Below are 13319 nucleotides of genomic sequence, written 5' to 3'. Positions count from 1 at the left end.
TTGCGGTGCGGGTACCTCCGTAACATATAGCATAGCATAGTATACAATAAAATGACTTTATTACTAAATCACTATCAATTACACTACCAATTACCTCAGTAGATACAATTAGGGAAAGGAATACACATCTTCTATTCTATTCACTTTCTATCCTGCATCGTTGCTTCACTTCTAGGTACGTGTGTACAATCCAATCACCAAACGAACATCCACCACCGATACACCATCCACACATCCACCACCATTAATCATCCACTCTACTCAAGTATCCATCCTATCTAATTTCAGAAACAACTCCCCATCCAATCTAAGCCTTGTTATCATTATCCAAACCCTTAACACCCTCTAACAAACCATCTGCCCAAGCCGGCGTTGCGACTCCCGAGCCCTTTGCATTTTTCGTCAATCCATTTCGAATCTTCAGGACGCTATCTACAATTACCGCGTCGATGCCTTCATTTACTTGTTCCTATTTTCTTCATTAGTATGTAAATTCCGGTAATAAGACGAAAGTAACACATACCTGAACCTTAACGGGATCATTATTCAACACTCCATAACTGACACAAACCAATCCACTATCCTTAACCACCTTAACCAATCTAGGACTATTACACAAAGGTTCCGCCGCACTAACCACACCTAGCAAGTTCCAACGACTTGCAAATCGAATTGCCTCTTGCAAACTACTAGCTCTGATATCTCCTACTGGACTTGTACCCGCATCTGTGAGGAAAAGAATTGGAATACTTGGTTGCTTGAATGATAACAGTAGACAGATATCTGGATTGAACGAACTGAAAATGACCTTGCGCTTTTGCTTCATGTCATATACTTTTGCAAGAACTGTATCGCAGAAACTATTGAGTTCCACAGCATAAGTATCCATTTCTTGTTCTTCCGTTTCGTGAAGCATAGGATATTTCATCTCAACATTGAATCCGACATTTTGGGGAAGTTCTCGGAACATCTCTTCGAGGGTTGTGAATGGTGCTTGAATAAAGTTTCCACGAGTATTGCCTTTGTATCCCTTTTCTTTGAAATCACGAGTGTGCTTCATTCTCTCTGCCATGTCATTTTCGAACTCTCCTTGGCCTAATGATAACGATCTTTGACGATCCATACCTCTTTTGATGGCATGAACTCGTGGGGAATCTTTTGGAGGGGATGGAGGACGTGTTGAACGAGATGTGGTCTCATTTACATGAAGAAATTGTTCCAATGTTAAAGTATGAACTGGTGCATCAATACCAGTTTCGGAAACAAGGAAATCATGGTAAATGACTGGAACATGATCCTTTGTAAGTTGAACATCAAATTCGACATAGTTGGCTCCAAGATTAGCAGCTGCGATGAAAGACTGTAGAGTATTTTCACCGAGTTGAAGTGACTTATTTGCAGAAGTATTCTTGCCAAGACCTCTATGACCGATGACTATTGTTGAAGACAACTCTTTCCAATATGTTTGTTGCGCGGTGATTCCCATTTCTGGATGCGAAAATGGAGTAATGACAAGGAAGTTAAAGTTCACAGTTCCGATGTCCTCCAAAGTGTCTTTGGAAATGATTGGTACAGTGACATCTCCTTGAAGATTCATACGCTTCAGTCCAATCGTTGGCCTAATGCTAGACAGAATTGCCATTCCTCTTCCAATCTTATGCTTTTCGCTACCAGCATATGTCGGTACGATATCGAAGTATAACTTAACATTGGAGGCGTCTAGAGTTGTGAAAACAATAGGATCGGTAGAAATATTATCGTGAATGGGAAGATCAATGATTGTAGGTTCGCCTGTGGCCCCTTTTGCTGAAACCACAATTGATAGAGCAGTATCGAGTTGAGTAGAATGAGCTTCCGAAATAGGAATGTTTTCCAACTTCACTGCAGGGATATTCTTTCTCATATCCATTGAACCCAGGCTAACAAGCACCATGCTTTCATTTGTAAGATATCGATGTCCGAATGTCTTGACAGGCTCAGTAACTCGAGGAGAGTTTGTGCTCTGTGATCGGAATGTTTCGATTGAGGAATGATTGGGTGGAGACGAGTTGCCACTGTCGGCAGACTTTTCGCTCCCAGAATTACCCTTCTCCAATTCAACTTCTACTAGTCTCTCTGCAATATCCATATGACCTCTCAAAGCTGCATGCTCTCTAGCTGTCCATCCTCCGGCATCAGCTTTAGATAAATCGGCGCCAGCTGATATTAAGAGCTCCACAATACCAAGGTGGCCATCAACACAAGCAACATGTAATGGTGTCCACGAGTAGACCTTCTCAGTGAGTTCGAAATTGGCCTTTTGATCTATTGTACCTTGAATAAGAATGTCTGCACACTCCTCATGACCGGTTCGTGCGGCGATATGCAAGGCAGTCTCATCATTCGAGTTTGCATCTTTCCAATTGATATCGACTCCGGCATCGACAAGTAGTCTAACAATTTTCTTGAAGTTGGACTTTGTAGCCAAGGCAAGAACTGCACTTGACTTTGCAATATCACGTCTCATAGCAGCTTTTTTGTCGCTAGTACCCTCCCAGTTTTCACCATCGAGAAGAGCTTTGGTTGTCAAAGCATGACCACCAATCACACTAAGATGAAGGGGTGCCAAGCCATCATTATCTTGCCATTCTGGTGCATCAATTCCATTTTCGACATTGAATTGGCCCCAAGTCTGCATAAATTTCATAACTAATTGGCAAATAACAACAAAGCCGAATTCGGCAGCATAATGTAGTGGAAGACGGCCGTAAGAATCTTTGCCACTTAATGCTGATCTTTGATGGGGTTCCAAATTATTCAATACAAAAGACAGAAGTTTGACAGATTCATCTTCTAGACTCAGGAGTGTTGATTCTTGAAGTTTTTTCGAATTTGGCCCGGGGTTAGGCGAGAGGGCCGGCGTGATGAATCTGACGCGATCCGTATCTATGAAAGAAACACTCTCAGGCTCCTTCTCTTGTGACTTTGCGGCAATCTTTGAACGGCTGATAGAAATGACGAGACGATGGATACAATTACGGGCATTGATATCATCTGGTTCATCTAAAGAGTGTATCATCTTCAGGAAGTAAACGATTGAGTTCTTGGACTTGCAAGATATGGAACGTTGCAATAAGTTCAAAAACAGCTTTTGCATCGATCGATCACCGGCGTCAAAACCAGCCTCTGCAATGGCTTCCTTCAGGGTTGGAACATCATCAGTTCTAATTGCTTGATCAACCGTATCAACCAATCCACTGGGTAAATTGAGAATTGTTCTTGATGAGACTCTCTTGATTGAGTGAGCGGAATGAACCGACAGCGCGTCATCGCTGATGTTCTTCTCTCCCAAAACGGCAATCCAATCATTTGTCGTTTTCATAGCTTTGGATAAGGCAAAGTTTGCAGCAAAAGGCTTCAAATCGACCTTCGAAGCCATGTACCTCGCTTGGGTACAAACATTTGCAACCTTCTTATCCAATTTCTTAGTGATCTTAAGGAAACCTTTACGATTGACCTCACCAAACCATTGCAGCTTCCTCAATTGAGATCGAAGCTCAAGAAGAGCACCCAATAGCTCTTCGACTTCATTGCGATCTAGCCCTTGTGTGGTATAAACTGTGGCATCGCTATATCGTTGTTGGAGGAGATTAAGTCTGCGGGAAGCATCATAGAATTTCTTGTTATAAAACGCGTCAACATCTTCGAGGTTACGGTCGAGCGAGAAAAAGAATTCTGAGATCGAGATCAGTTAGGAAAAGTACAATATGTTATGAATGACGTAATAGGCACACCTGCTAAATCAACACTTTTTCCATCTTTCGCAGCGTTCGCAGCAGCTTTGATAAGCTTCTTCAAGCCCTTATAGTTGATGTATGAAGATGACCATTCTGGGACCTGAGAAGCAGGTAGACTAGAAGCATATGAGTACTGTGAATACCTTCATATCAAGAGGGAGAAAGACTTACGTGCGTCCGAACTTCATGATGTGAGAGTTCGAATTGTACAGAATATGTATGTTGTTTTGTATTGATTTGCGCAAAAGTTGTAGTACAAACCAAAATAAAGTTAACGATTCAAGAAATCAAACCACCTGGGTTATCTCATAGAAATTGAAATGCAGCTCCGTTGATCAAACAATAGTTGCTCTATGTGATCCATTCAGTCGCTTTCTCGATTCCTTTATGAATATTCGGCGGATGAGGATCCGTTATAGAATTTAGCCGTAATGATGACCAAAATCGAGGGATATTATGAGTCGATTCTCCTTTCTTGTAGTAATCAATTTCTTCGATTGTAGAATGTTTGCTGTGGTTAAGATTCAATGAGTATATCCACGTTTTGTGAAATAGTTTCGGATTCGTCAGAATTCTGCCTTTCGATAGCGGGGCGGTGTGGATAGCTTGAGTGGCGTTATCAAAAACGGTGTGTAGGAATAAGCTCGGATATTAATAGACCAGACCACCAGAAAGAAGTCTCTCCCCCTTTATTAACCTTTACTAATTAATGAGCAGCTGGACAAAAGGTCTTGTGTTCTCTTCCTCCTTCCTCCTCGAGACTCAAGTAAAGAAGAAAAGGGGTTCACACGAATAAATTTTAGAGAGAGAACAATTGAATCAAACACTAAAGCCCTCAAGGGTTTTCTTTCATGTTTTAAATATTTTACATACGCCAGGATGCTCACGGCACATAAGTCCCACGTACGCATGCGGACTTCCATGAAAATCATCATTGGTTTATCGACCGGGCTTTTAATTGATATGCGGTAAGGTGCTTCTCCCCGTAATCCAGGATAGTGCCAAGGTAGCCAAGGGCTTGACCCTGCAGCAGACCATCGAGAGAGTTACGGTGCTTTCGTTCCCGGTTGTGCATATGCATTTCTCTTCCTTTGGTGGCTCTCTGGGGCTGGATATGTTGTAGGACGGAGGACATCAAGACCACATGATTTAGATAGAGATGTGTGCTGGCTACCGGGCTTGCCGAAATCGGTACGCGTTGTTTGTTTAGAAATTCGGCATGCATGAAGTTATATTCAATTCAAGTTGAAATCCTGGCATAAATCAGTGAAAGTTTTTTAAAGAGACTTACTCAAAAACTGGAGTAGGGGGGTACTTGACTCGAATATCATTAATAACCTTTTGTTCCGTGTACACCGCATCTATTAATAAACGCCACATGACAGCGGAAGGTAGATCAAGGGACCAAAGTTTGTGGATCCAACAGATCTTTGTAAAACTTCTACTAATTAATCATTTACCAGTCCCAGGGAATTGGTCATGGAGATCTGGTCGAGAAGAATAACTTAACGACTTGTGATCAACGCATAGACCTAATAAGATTCGAGAATGTTTGATTTGGAGTAGAAACCATTTTAGGGGTCTTACCCCGGACTATTTGGGAATGATAATGAAACATTCAAGACTTACACCGACTAATTGTGTAGGACTGGCATAGGCTAGCTATGGCGGTCTCTTTTGCAATGCATGATCTGATATAGACCCGAGTGGCCTACTGCACATATTTAATACGGGATACCGAGAAGTCGCCACATAATGCTCGACATCTGTAACGCATTGCATCAACATCACATAAAACGGCAATGCACATTGTACCTCAAGCAATGATTGCTGTAAGACTGCGATTTGCGAGTGATGGAAGCAAGTGGGGTATCTTATCATGGAGAACTTTTGTAACAACGAATTAATGCCAACCACCTCTTCCTCTGCCCCTACCACCCCCTCTACCACCCCCTCTATGTCCACGTCCTCCTCCAAACCCTCTTCCTCCACCTCTTCCACCTCGACCTCTTCCCCCTCCTCTACCACCAAATCCTCCATCTCTTCGTTCTTCTATTGGCAGTGGTCCATTCTGCATTCTGATCTGCTTTTCCTCATCGGAAGCGTAGAATTTGTTTTCCATTCCAAGGAGATCGCAATATTCTTGCATTTGAGGGTTATTGTATTCCACCGGGCCTTCGTTCACAATCTCTGGCATGCCATCAAAGAAGGGTGGTGCAGTGATTACGAAGTTCTCGGGAATCTCTAGTTTGTTTTGCTGAACAATGTGCTCATCAACCCATGCTTGCTCTTTTTCGATCAGAGTTTTATAATGATCCTCTCCCTTATCCTCGGGGAACTTGCTTGCTTTATCCCCTAGAATTAGGCCGGTGTTGAATGCCCGCGTAATAGCTAACCATTCCGGATCATATTCAAACTTTGGTTTAGCTCGTGGAGTAGATGTCGAAGCCGTTTCCGAGCTGTCATAGGGCTGTACCTCTAGGAGCTGTAGAAATTTACGACCTGGTAAACACTTATCTAGAGCAAGAAAACGAACTGCTTTGTTTGTGATCTCGGGTGGTGTTGGCTGTCCTGGCTGTATCCTAGGCTCTCGATGAGCTGAGGGTGCTGGTCTTGAGAAAGCAGCTGGTAATTGGGCTCGGATATCAGATGGGACTGATGACGGGATAGATTCCTCTGTGGGTGCTGGTATTTGCTTGCTTTCAGTATTATTCGTTGTGGCATCAACATGCTTTGGTGCGTCCGTAGCTAGTGGGCTAGCATCATCATCATCATCCATATCAAGGTCAATCTCATCATCGTTATGTGGTACTATAGGCTGTTGCTCGACAGTTGCATCGTTGATTTCGGCTAGGGGTGCGACTTCGGTACTTTTGACTTCTTCCTTTGGCTCCTCCACAGCGTTTGACTTTTGAGCGTCCTCGTAGGTTTTCACCGCAGAAAATTTACAGTGTAAATGTGCGGCAAACCAATAGGGTGGCCTTAGACGATCCATAACATAGCTGGCGGCCAAATTCCCCAGCGATCCGTCATTAGATTCTCTTTCAAAATCTGGTTTCATATTCCACAACCTCTTCACATCTCCATGCTTCTCAACAGCCCTTGGCCAATCATGACTGATCCCAATATCAACCTGCGTTCCTACTTGTAGAAGTTTTCTGACATCATATTCGCGCACATGGTATATCGATTTGGCATCATCCTGGTTGTACGGCAATCGTTCGTAATGACTTTTGTTGTAATTGTAACCCTTCCAAATTCCACTCATACCAGCGATTCGCACTCCGCCTAATCGTAGCACATTTGCAGCTCCCATGTAATAAATGTTTGGCGCAACCCATCCTCCATAATAAAGTTCCCATAGATGACTGCTAGCTTCGTGATTGCCGCCGACGAAAATGGTAAGGTATGGGGCTTTCTTGAGTCCGCTATAATATGCGTGGAAATCGCCAATTTCTCGATATTTGACTGGACATGACATTACTGTAAGATCATTTGCGTTTCTTACTGCCTGGAATAGTCAGCCAAAGAATTCGTGCGTGAATAACGAAGGGTTTTGTCGAACCTGGAAGTCCCCTCCAATTATGAGAAGATCAACGCCATCCCAACTTCGAGCTTCGCAAGCTTTCTCTATTGAAGAATATATTGCATTAAGAGTGCCATGGCCCTATTGAAATACTCAGCAAAATGGCTAAGTAAAATGATCAGAATGCCTTAAAACCTACGCATCCCTCTACAGAAACGCGCAAACCATTTACTTCTTGAATGGAGGCAGCCATTTTGGGCAGTCCCTTAGATGACTTCTTGCTGGAATAATTACGAGTAATTGTATAGATGTAGCCTCTCCCATTGCACAAATAAGGCGATTTTTGTATTCGCACAATATTTCGCAGATGCTTACCGTTGAGAAACAAATTCATGCTTTGTTCATCAGTTCGCTTGCTTGCTTTGGTCTAAGGTTATCTCTCAAGCACAAACCGAAAATCATAATTTATTAAGATTTCTTTTCACACAACGCGTCACAGTTTCCAGCTGCCGACTCTCCATAACACCTTATGATGATTATGGCAGATTTAGAATTAGCGGCGCGTCTACGATATTTGAATGAGTCTGCACATTTCCTGGCAACATCAGCACCTACGACATCAAAATATCTAGTGTCGCAATGCAATTCTCTATTGTTTGATCACGAAATTGAACAGTCGGATTTGTCAAAACGAGGATCATGCAATGCTTGCGGGGCTATTATGATATTGGGATCCGAAGGCAGATTAGAAGTCAAATCGCAAAGTATTAAAAAGAAACCAATCCGAAAAAGAGCAAAAGCCGCCTCCAGTGTGGAAAAGGCGATGATATATACATGTGGTTCTTGCAACAAGATGACCAGACATCGTTTGAATCCAGCTCCTGTGGCATCGAGGTCTAAGAATGGTGCAGTTCAGCATGGAGCTGTCTCTAAAACCGGCCCCTTACCAGCGCAGAACTTGACAACTGCAACTACCATAGGTACACCTTCGACGAATGCAAGTAGCAAGAAAAGAGCCAAGAATCGCAAGCTCGGTGGGCTTGGAGCATTGCTAGCAAAGCAAAAAGCATCACAGACAAGCTCATCCGGGTTCGGTCTGGATTTGATGGATTTGATGAAGAAGAGTTGAAAAATCCAAGATGTTTCCTACTTTTCTCGAGATTGTGCAAGGTTCAACAAACATCAATCAGATATGGGCGGAGAAATCGTCACTGGAATATCCGTACTGTACTGTGCACCTAACGCCATGGTACTGTTAACATGGGACATTTCGATCTTTGGAGCCAAGTATTCATCGCAGTGTTGGATCTTGGCCATACAGTTATGGTTCGAATATATGCGATATTGTATACTTCTCCAGGGAACCATTAAGTTGGGGCAAATTGTTGGATTAACCATATGCTACGACGAGACAATGTGTGGCTCCCTATGACGGACGTCAAGTTTTTGATTCAGTCGCAAGGATCCTATATATGAACAATCCGACGATAAAACACACAATACAAACTCCCCATCATAATATAATAATTGTTCTTGGACCCTTTTATCAATGACAAACCAGACATTCCACTGCTTTCTCGGACTTTCAGCCTGACGCCTGATGAGGTAACGCGCCCCGCTAAGATTATATAACCGGGGTAGAATCTTATCAGACAAATCGAAAAATATAATTTCTCGACCCCTCATAAACAATTGCCCCTCCAATTTTTTACAATCAGTATTCTGCGTCATATTAAATCTACACAAAATTAATCAACAACAGAAAATTCAGATATGATGGCCGGTACAAATCAAACCGAAACAAAGCCAGACGGTGCTGTCTTCGACGATTATTTTGAGAGCTTGGGTAAAAAGGCACAAAACCTTTCAGCCAACGAACAAAAAGATGGTATCGCAACCAGCAGCACATTAGAGTCAGATGAAGAACAGAGAGTAGTGGATGAGATCGAGTCATTGTGTATGAACTGCCATGAAAACGTACGTTTTGCAACCATCTCCTGTCAAGAATATCTACTAATCCTCCACTCTTAGGGAATCACCCGATTACTCCTCACGCGAATTCCTTACTTCCGCGAAATTATCCTTATGTCCTTTTTCTGTCCCCATTGCAACTTCAAAAATTCCGAGATTCAATCTGCTGGTGAGATTCAACAGAAAGGATCAAGGTTTGAATTGCGCCTCACCACTCTCGAAGACTTCGCTAGACAAGTAGTAAAATCTGATACTTGTACTGTCAAATTCATTGAGTTGGATCTTGAAGTCCCAGAAGGACGAGGACAGTTGACCAATGTAGAAGGCCTTTTGAGCATGATTCTTGATGATCTTGCTCTCAAACAACCTGAAAGAAAGGAGCAAATCCCAGAAGTTTACGAAAAGATCGAAGATGTTATTACCAGAGGCCGAAAGATGCTCGCAGGCGAGGCCTTCCCTTTCAGATTGTCTCTTGATGATCCAGCAGGAAATTCATGGATTGAGCCAGACCAAAAGGATGGTGTAGGAAAGCTCGCCAAAGTTCAATACCCAAGAACCCCAGAACAAAATGAGGCTCTTGGTCTCAGTGGTGAACAACCTACCGAAGCCGCAACTGGAGGTCAACCTACCGCCGCAAGTTTTGAAGACGACGACATCATCCCCAATGAAGTTTATTCTTTCCCAGCTACCTGTCCTGGATGCACAAGGCATTGTGTCACACATATGAAGATGGTTGAAATCCCACATTTCAAACAAGTCGTCATCATGAGTACTGTATGTGAACATTGCGGATATCGTTCGAACGAGGTCAAGACTGGAGGTGAAGTTCCAGAAAAGGGTAAATGCATTACTCTAAAGGTAGAGAGTCCCGTAGATCTAGCCAGAGATATCCTCAAGTCAGAGTCATGCGCATTGGAATGCCCTGAACTCAAACTATCAGTCAACCCTGGAACTCTAGGAGGAAGATTCACTACCGTTGAAGGTTTACTTACACAGGTACGAGACGATTTACATCAACAAATCTTTGATGTTGGTGATGCCGGAGAAGGTGGAGATGGCATGATATCAGAATCTAAGAAGAACTGGAAGATATTCTTTGATGGTATTGACGAGGCCATCAAGGGCGAAAGAAAGTTCACCATTATCCTTAGAGATCCGCTGGCTAGTAGTTACGTACAGAATTTGTATCTGCCAGATGACGATCCATCGATCACGACTGAGGAATATGAGAGAACAGTAGAGGAGGAAGAAGATCTAGGTCTCTCTGACATGAAGACCGAAGGATATGTAGATGAGGTTGGAGATGAGAAGAGGAGAGTGGAGGCTGAGAAAGCCGCGGCTGAGGAGAAAAAGGAATAAGCATTTTCCGATGCTTACTCGAAACATAAAACGTCTGATTTTTTAGAACAATGATATCCACCAATTACAAAAGCCTGGCTTACACTACATTTCTGTTTTCCCACCCGCGCATATGGCAAGTGCCCTGAACTTTCACACATTTACATGCTTATGATGGTTGCTATCTGAATTCCATATCTTTTATACCTAATGCATTAAATTCGAGTGTGTAACACAATTTTGTATCATAGTCTATTCTACACTGAGCCCAAATCGATCGTTAGCCGTCGCTACTGCAGTAGCGCAGCTAAGACAGCATTTTGCCCTCAGGACCCGCTTAAATTGGGTTTACCAATCAAGAAGTAGCGGAATGTCACTGGTACCTGAGAAAGCTTGGGCCAAGTCTAGACGAAATCCCCTACAAAGTCTGAGATATCTTCCTGTGTGTACTTATTACTTCTCAATCCCTCCTACCACTCAATACAATAGCTCTTTTCACATGAATCTTTCTTTCTATACTCGCAACCTTGTACGGAAAACGATAATTGGAAGACCAACAATACAAATGATGAGTCTTCTTACTCCTATCGCCCGGGAGTTTCGAACGTTAGCACAATGTCCGCAACTTGCCATTGCCGAAGCAGAGGATGACATCGAAATCAGAACTAAATATCGTCCTTTCTTACTGGATTCTGAAATGGAAGCTACAGATTGGATCTCTCAGTTAGAGTTAGACTCTGTAGTTACCCAAGTGGAAGAACACTTAGCGAAGACTAGCTCTAGATTAAAAGTCTTAGTTCTCTATGGGAGTTTACGGCAACGGTATGCTTCCAGTTACCGGGCTTCGTGTGCAAGATATGTCTAACGAGATATCAAGATCTTATTCAAAGTTGATGGCTTTCGAAGCTTCCCGAATTCTCCACCGTCTTGGCTGCGATGTTCGAGTGTTCAACCCAAAAGATCTGCCCATTCGCGATTCAGTCGATGCATCTCATCCCTCTGTCCAAGAACTCCGAGAACTTTCCCTCTGGTCTGATGGTCACATCTGGTGTTCTCCCGAGCAACATGGGAATCTAACTGCTGTTTTCAAGAACCAAATTGACTGGATTCCACTTGCTACTGGCTCGGTTCGCCCAACTCAAGGTCGCACGTTATCGGTAATCCAAGTTAATGGCGGATCTCAAAGTTTTAACGCAGTTAACAGTCTTAGAATTCTGGGGAGATGGATGAGAATGTTTACATGTCCTAATCAGAGTAGTTTGCCAATGGCATGGAAACAATTCGAAGACGAGGGAGGCGATGGGAGTGGAAAAGCGAGATTACTCCCAAGTGGGAATAGAGAGAGGTTGGTCGATTGTATGGAGGAGTTCGTCAGGTATACGATTATTATGAGGCCTCATTTTGAGATTTTTGGTGATAGATTTAGTGAGAGGAAAGAGAGAGCAGAGAAGGAGAAGAAGAAAAATGAGGTTCCTGTAGATAAGATTTGAGATTTAGATTTCGCTTCAGTACATCAATTAGAGAATGGGGTTTGAGTTTTTCGTTGCATCACTATTTCTTATCGTCCTACTCTATCTAAGCCAACCCCGTCACTCTACACCAGCTGTCCGCTCCTCATATCAATCTTAAATCGCCCTTCTTCCCTGTCCCCCCTTCGGTATTACTCCACACACAAAGAACTCTCAATACCTTAAACAACACTCCACTTCCTACTCCACGATCTTCAGACTCTTTATCTCCTCATGAATCTACCTCATATACGAATGGCGTGCGCAAATTCAGGGAACCAATAATGGATGCACAGATTCGTGAGATGATCAGAAAGTTGCATTTGGGGATAGATTTTGATGTGTTGTCTCAAGACTTTGAGATTTTGTACAGGTGGCTAATTTATATCAAGTTACCAGGAATACACTTTTAATTAAAATCAAATATTGTTCAGATCATTTGTGATTTTTTACACCTTGAGAGGATCTTATGAGTTCGTGTACCCGTTGGTGAACGATAGGGGATATGATTACTTTGAAAGGTCACTAGTGGGTGTACGTATTGACGGGATACTCCAAAAACGGACATATGAATAATCCTTTGATAAACTAAATTGTATATTTTAGGAATTGTTATAATTTTTGATAAGAAATAGAAGAATCGAATTGTGAATTCTGATATTAAACAATTGAAGAATGAATCTATTAGATTTTTTGGAAGTTGGGAAGTGTCCCGTCAATCCATACACTCATTAGTGGTTATTATATGATGTATGTGACTGCTCGATCTTACCCAAAACTTCCACAAGATTACTTCCTATACACGTATGCAGGCGAAAAGTCACTAGTTGCACGTGTTTTCATCGTCGAAAACTAAGACCCATTCCAACCAGCCGAGAAAGCCTTTCCGCCACGATGAGTTGCTGAACGTGGTGATGTATAATCGGACATTTATTCACTCGGAGCAGTGGATGCACTGTGTCCTGTCGGCGGTGGCAGACCAGGCGGAGGTCTACTTGAAAAAGCTCAACCAGATCTCCCCGCTAGTACTGTTTTGATGAGACGTCTCGTACAACTCTTAGATACATTTGGCGCGTATGAAACATCCTCAAATTCGACGAAAATCATTTAATTATACTGTCTGGCTCCAAAGCATAAGCGCTTGAAGACTTTCTGCTTAGGAATTATTGCCATTAGCTCGTCCTGGGATGTATCCCTCGG

General features: G+C 42.7%; 5 protein-coding genes across 5 annotated transcripts; 3 read left to right on the top strand and 2 right to left on the bottom strand.

Annotated features, from left to right (window-relative positions):
• Positions 1-307: 307 nt before the first annotated feature.
• Positions 308-3964, bottom strand: EAF01_010880 (uncharacterized protein; the record flags this gene model as incomplete). Its single annotated transcript, XM_038919137.1, has 4 exons — positions 308-469; positions 524-3714; positions 3774-3892; positions 3948-3964. The coding sequence occupies 4 exons, from the start codon at positions 3962-3964 to the stop codon at positions 308-310; spliced, it is 3489 nt and encodes a 1162-aa protein (XP_038765420.1).
• A 1715-nt stretch (positions 3965-5679) lies between these two features.
• On the bottom strand, positions 5680-7555 carry EAF01_010879 (uncharacterized protein; the record flags this gene model as incomplete). The annotated part of the gene is made up of 3 exons (XM_038919136.1): positions 5680-7287; positions 7342-7443; positions 7502-7555. 3 exons carry the CDS (start codon positions 7553-7555, stop codon positions 5680-5682), a joined length of 1764 nt encoding a protein of 587 aa, XP_038765419.1.
• Positions 7556-7834: 279 nt separating this feature from the next.
• Positions 7835-8431, top strand: EAF01_010878 (uncharacterized protein; the record flags this gene model as incomplete). The annotated part of the gene is made up of 1 exon (XM_038919135.1): positions 7835-8431. One exon carries the CDS (start codon positions 7835-7837, stop codon positions 8429-8431), a length of 597 nt encoding a protein of 198 aa, XP_038765418.1.
• A 647-nt stretch (positions 8432-9078) lies between these two features.
• On the top strand, positions 9079-10632 carry EAF01_010877 (uncharacterized protein; the record flags this gene model as incomplete). The annotated part of the gene is made up of 2 exons (XM_038919134.1): positions 9079-9279; positions 9334-10632. 2 exons carry the CDS (start codon positions 9079-9081, stop codon positions 10630-10632), a joined length of 1500 nt encoding a protein of 499 aa, XP_038765417.1.
• Positions 10633-10981: 349 nt separating this feature from the next.
• On the top strand, positions 10982-12323 carry EAF01_010876 (uncharacterized protein; the record flags this gene model as incomplete). The annotated part of the gene is made up of 2 exons (XM_038919133.1): positions 10982-11433; positions 11489-12323. 2 exons carry the CDS (start codon positions 10982-10984, stop codon positions 12099-12101), a joined length of 1065 nt encoding a protein of 354 aa, XP_038765416.1. The 3' UTR covers positions 12102-12323.
• Between the last annotated feature and the right edge of the window lie 996 nt (positions 12324-13319).

Source organism: Botrytis porri, assembly GCF_014898465.1.
Source record: "Botrytis porri strain MUCL 3234 chromosome Unknown BPOR_018, whole genome shotgun sequence".
Lineage (NCBI taxonomy): Eukaryota > Fungi > Ascomycota > Leotiomycetes > Helotiales > Sclerotiniaceae > Botrytis > Botrytis porri.
This window is presented reverse-complemented; position numbering and strand designations above follow the sequence as displayed.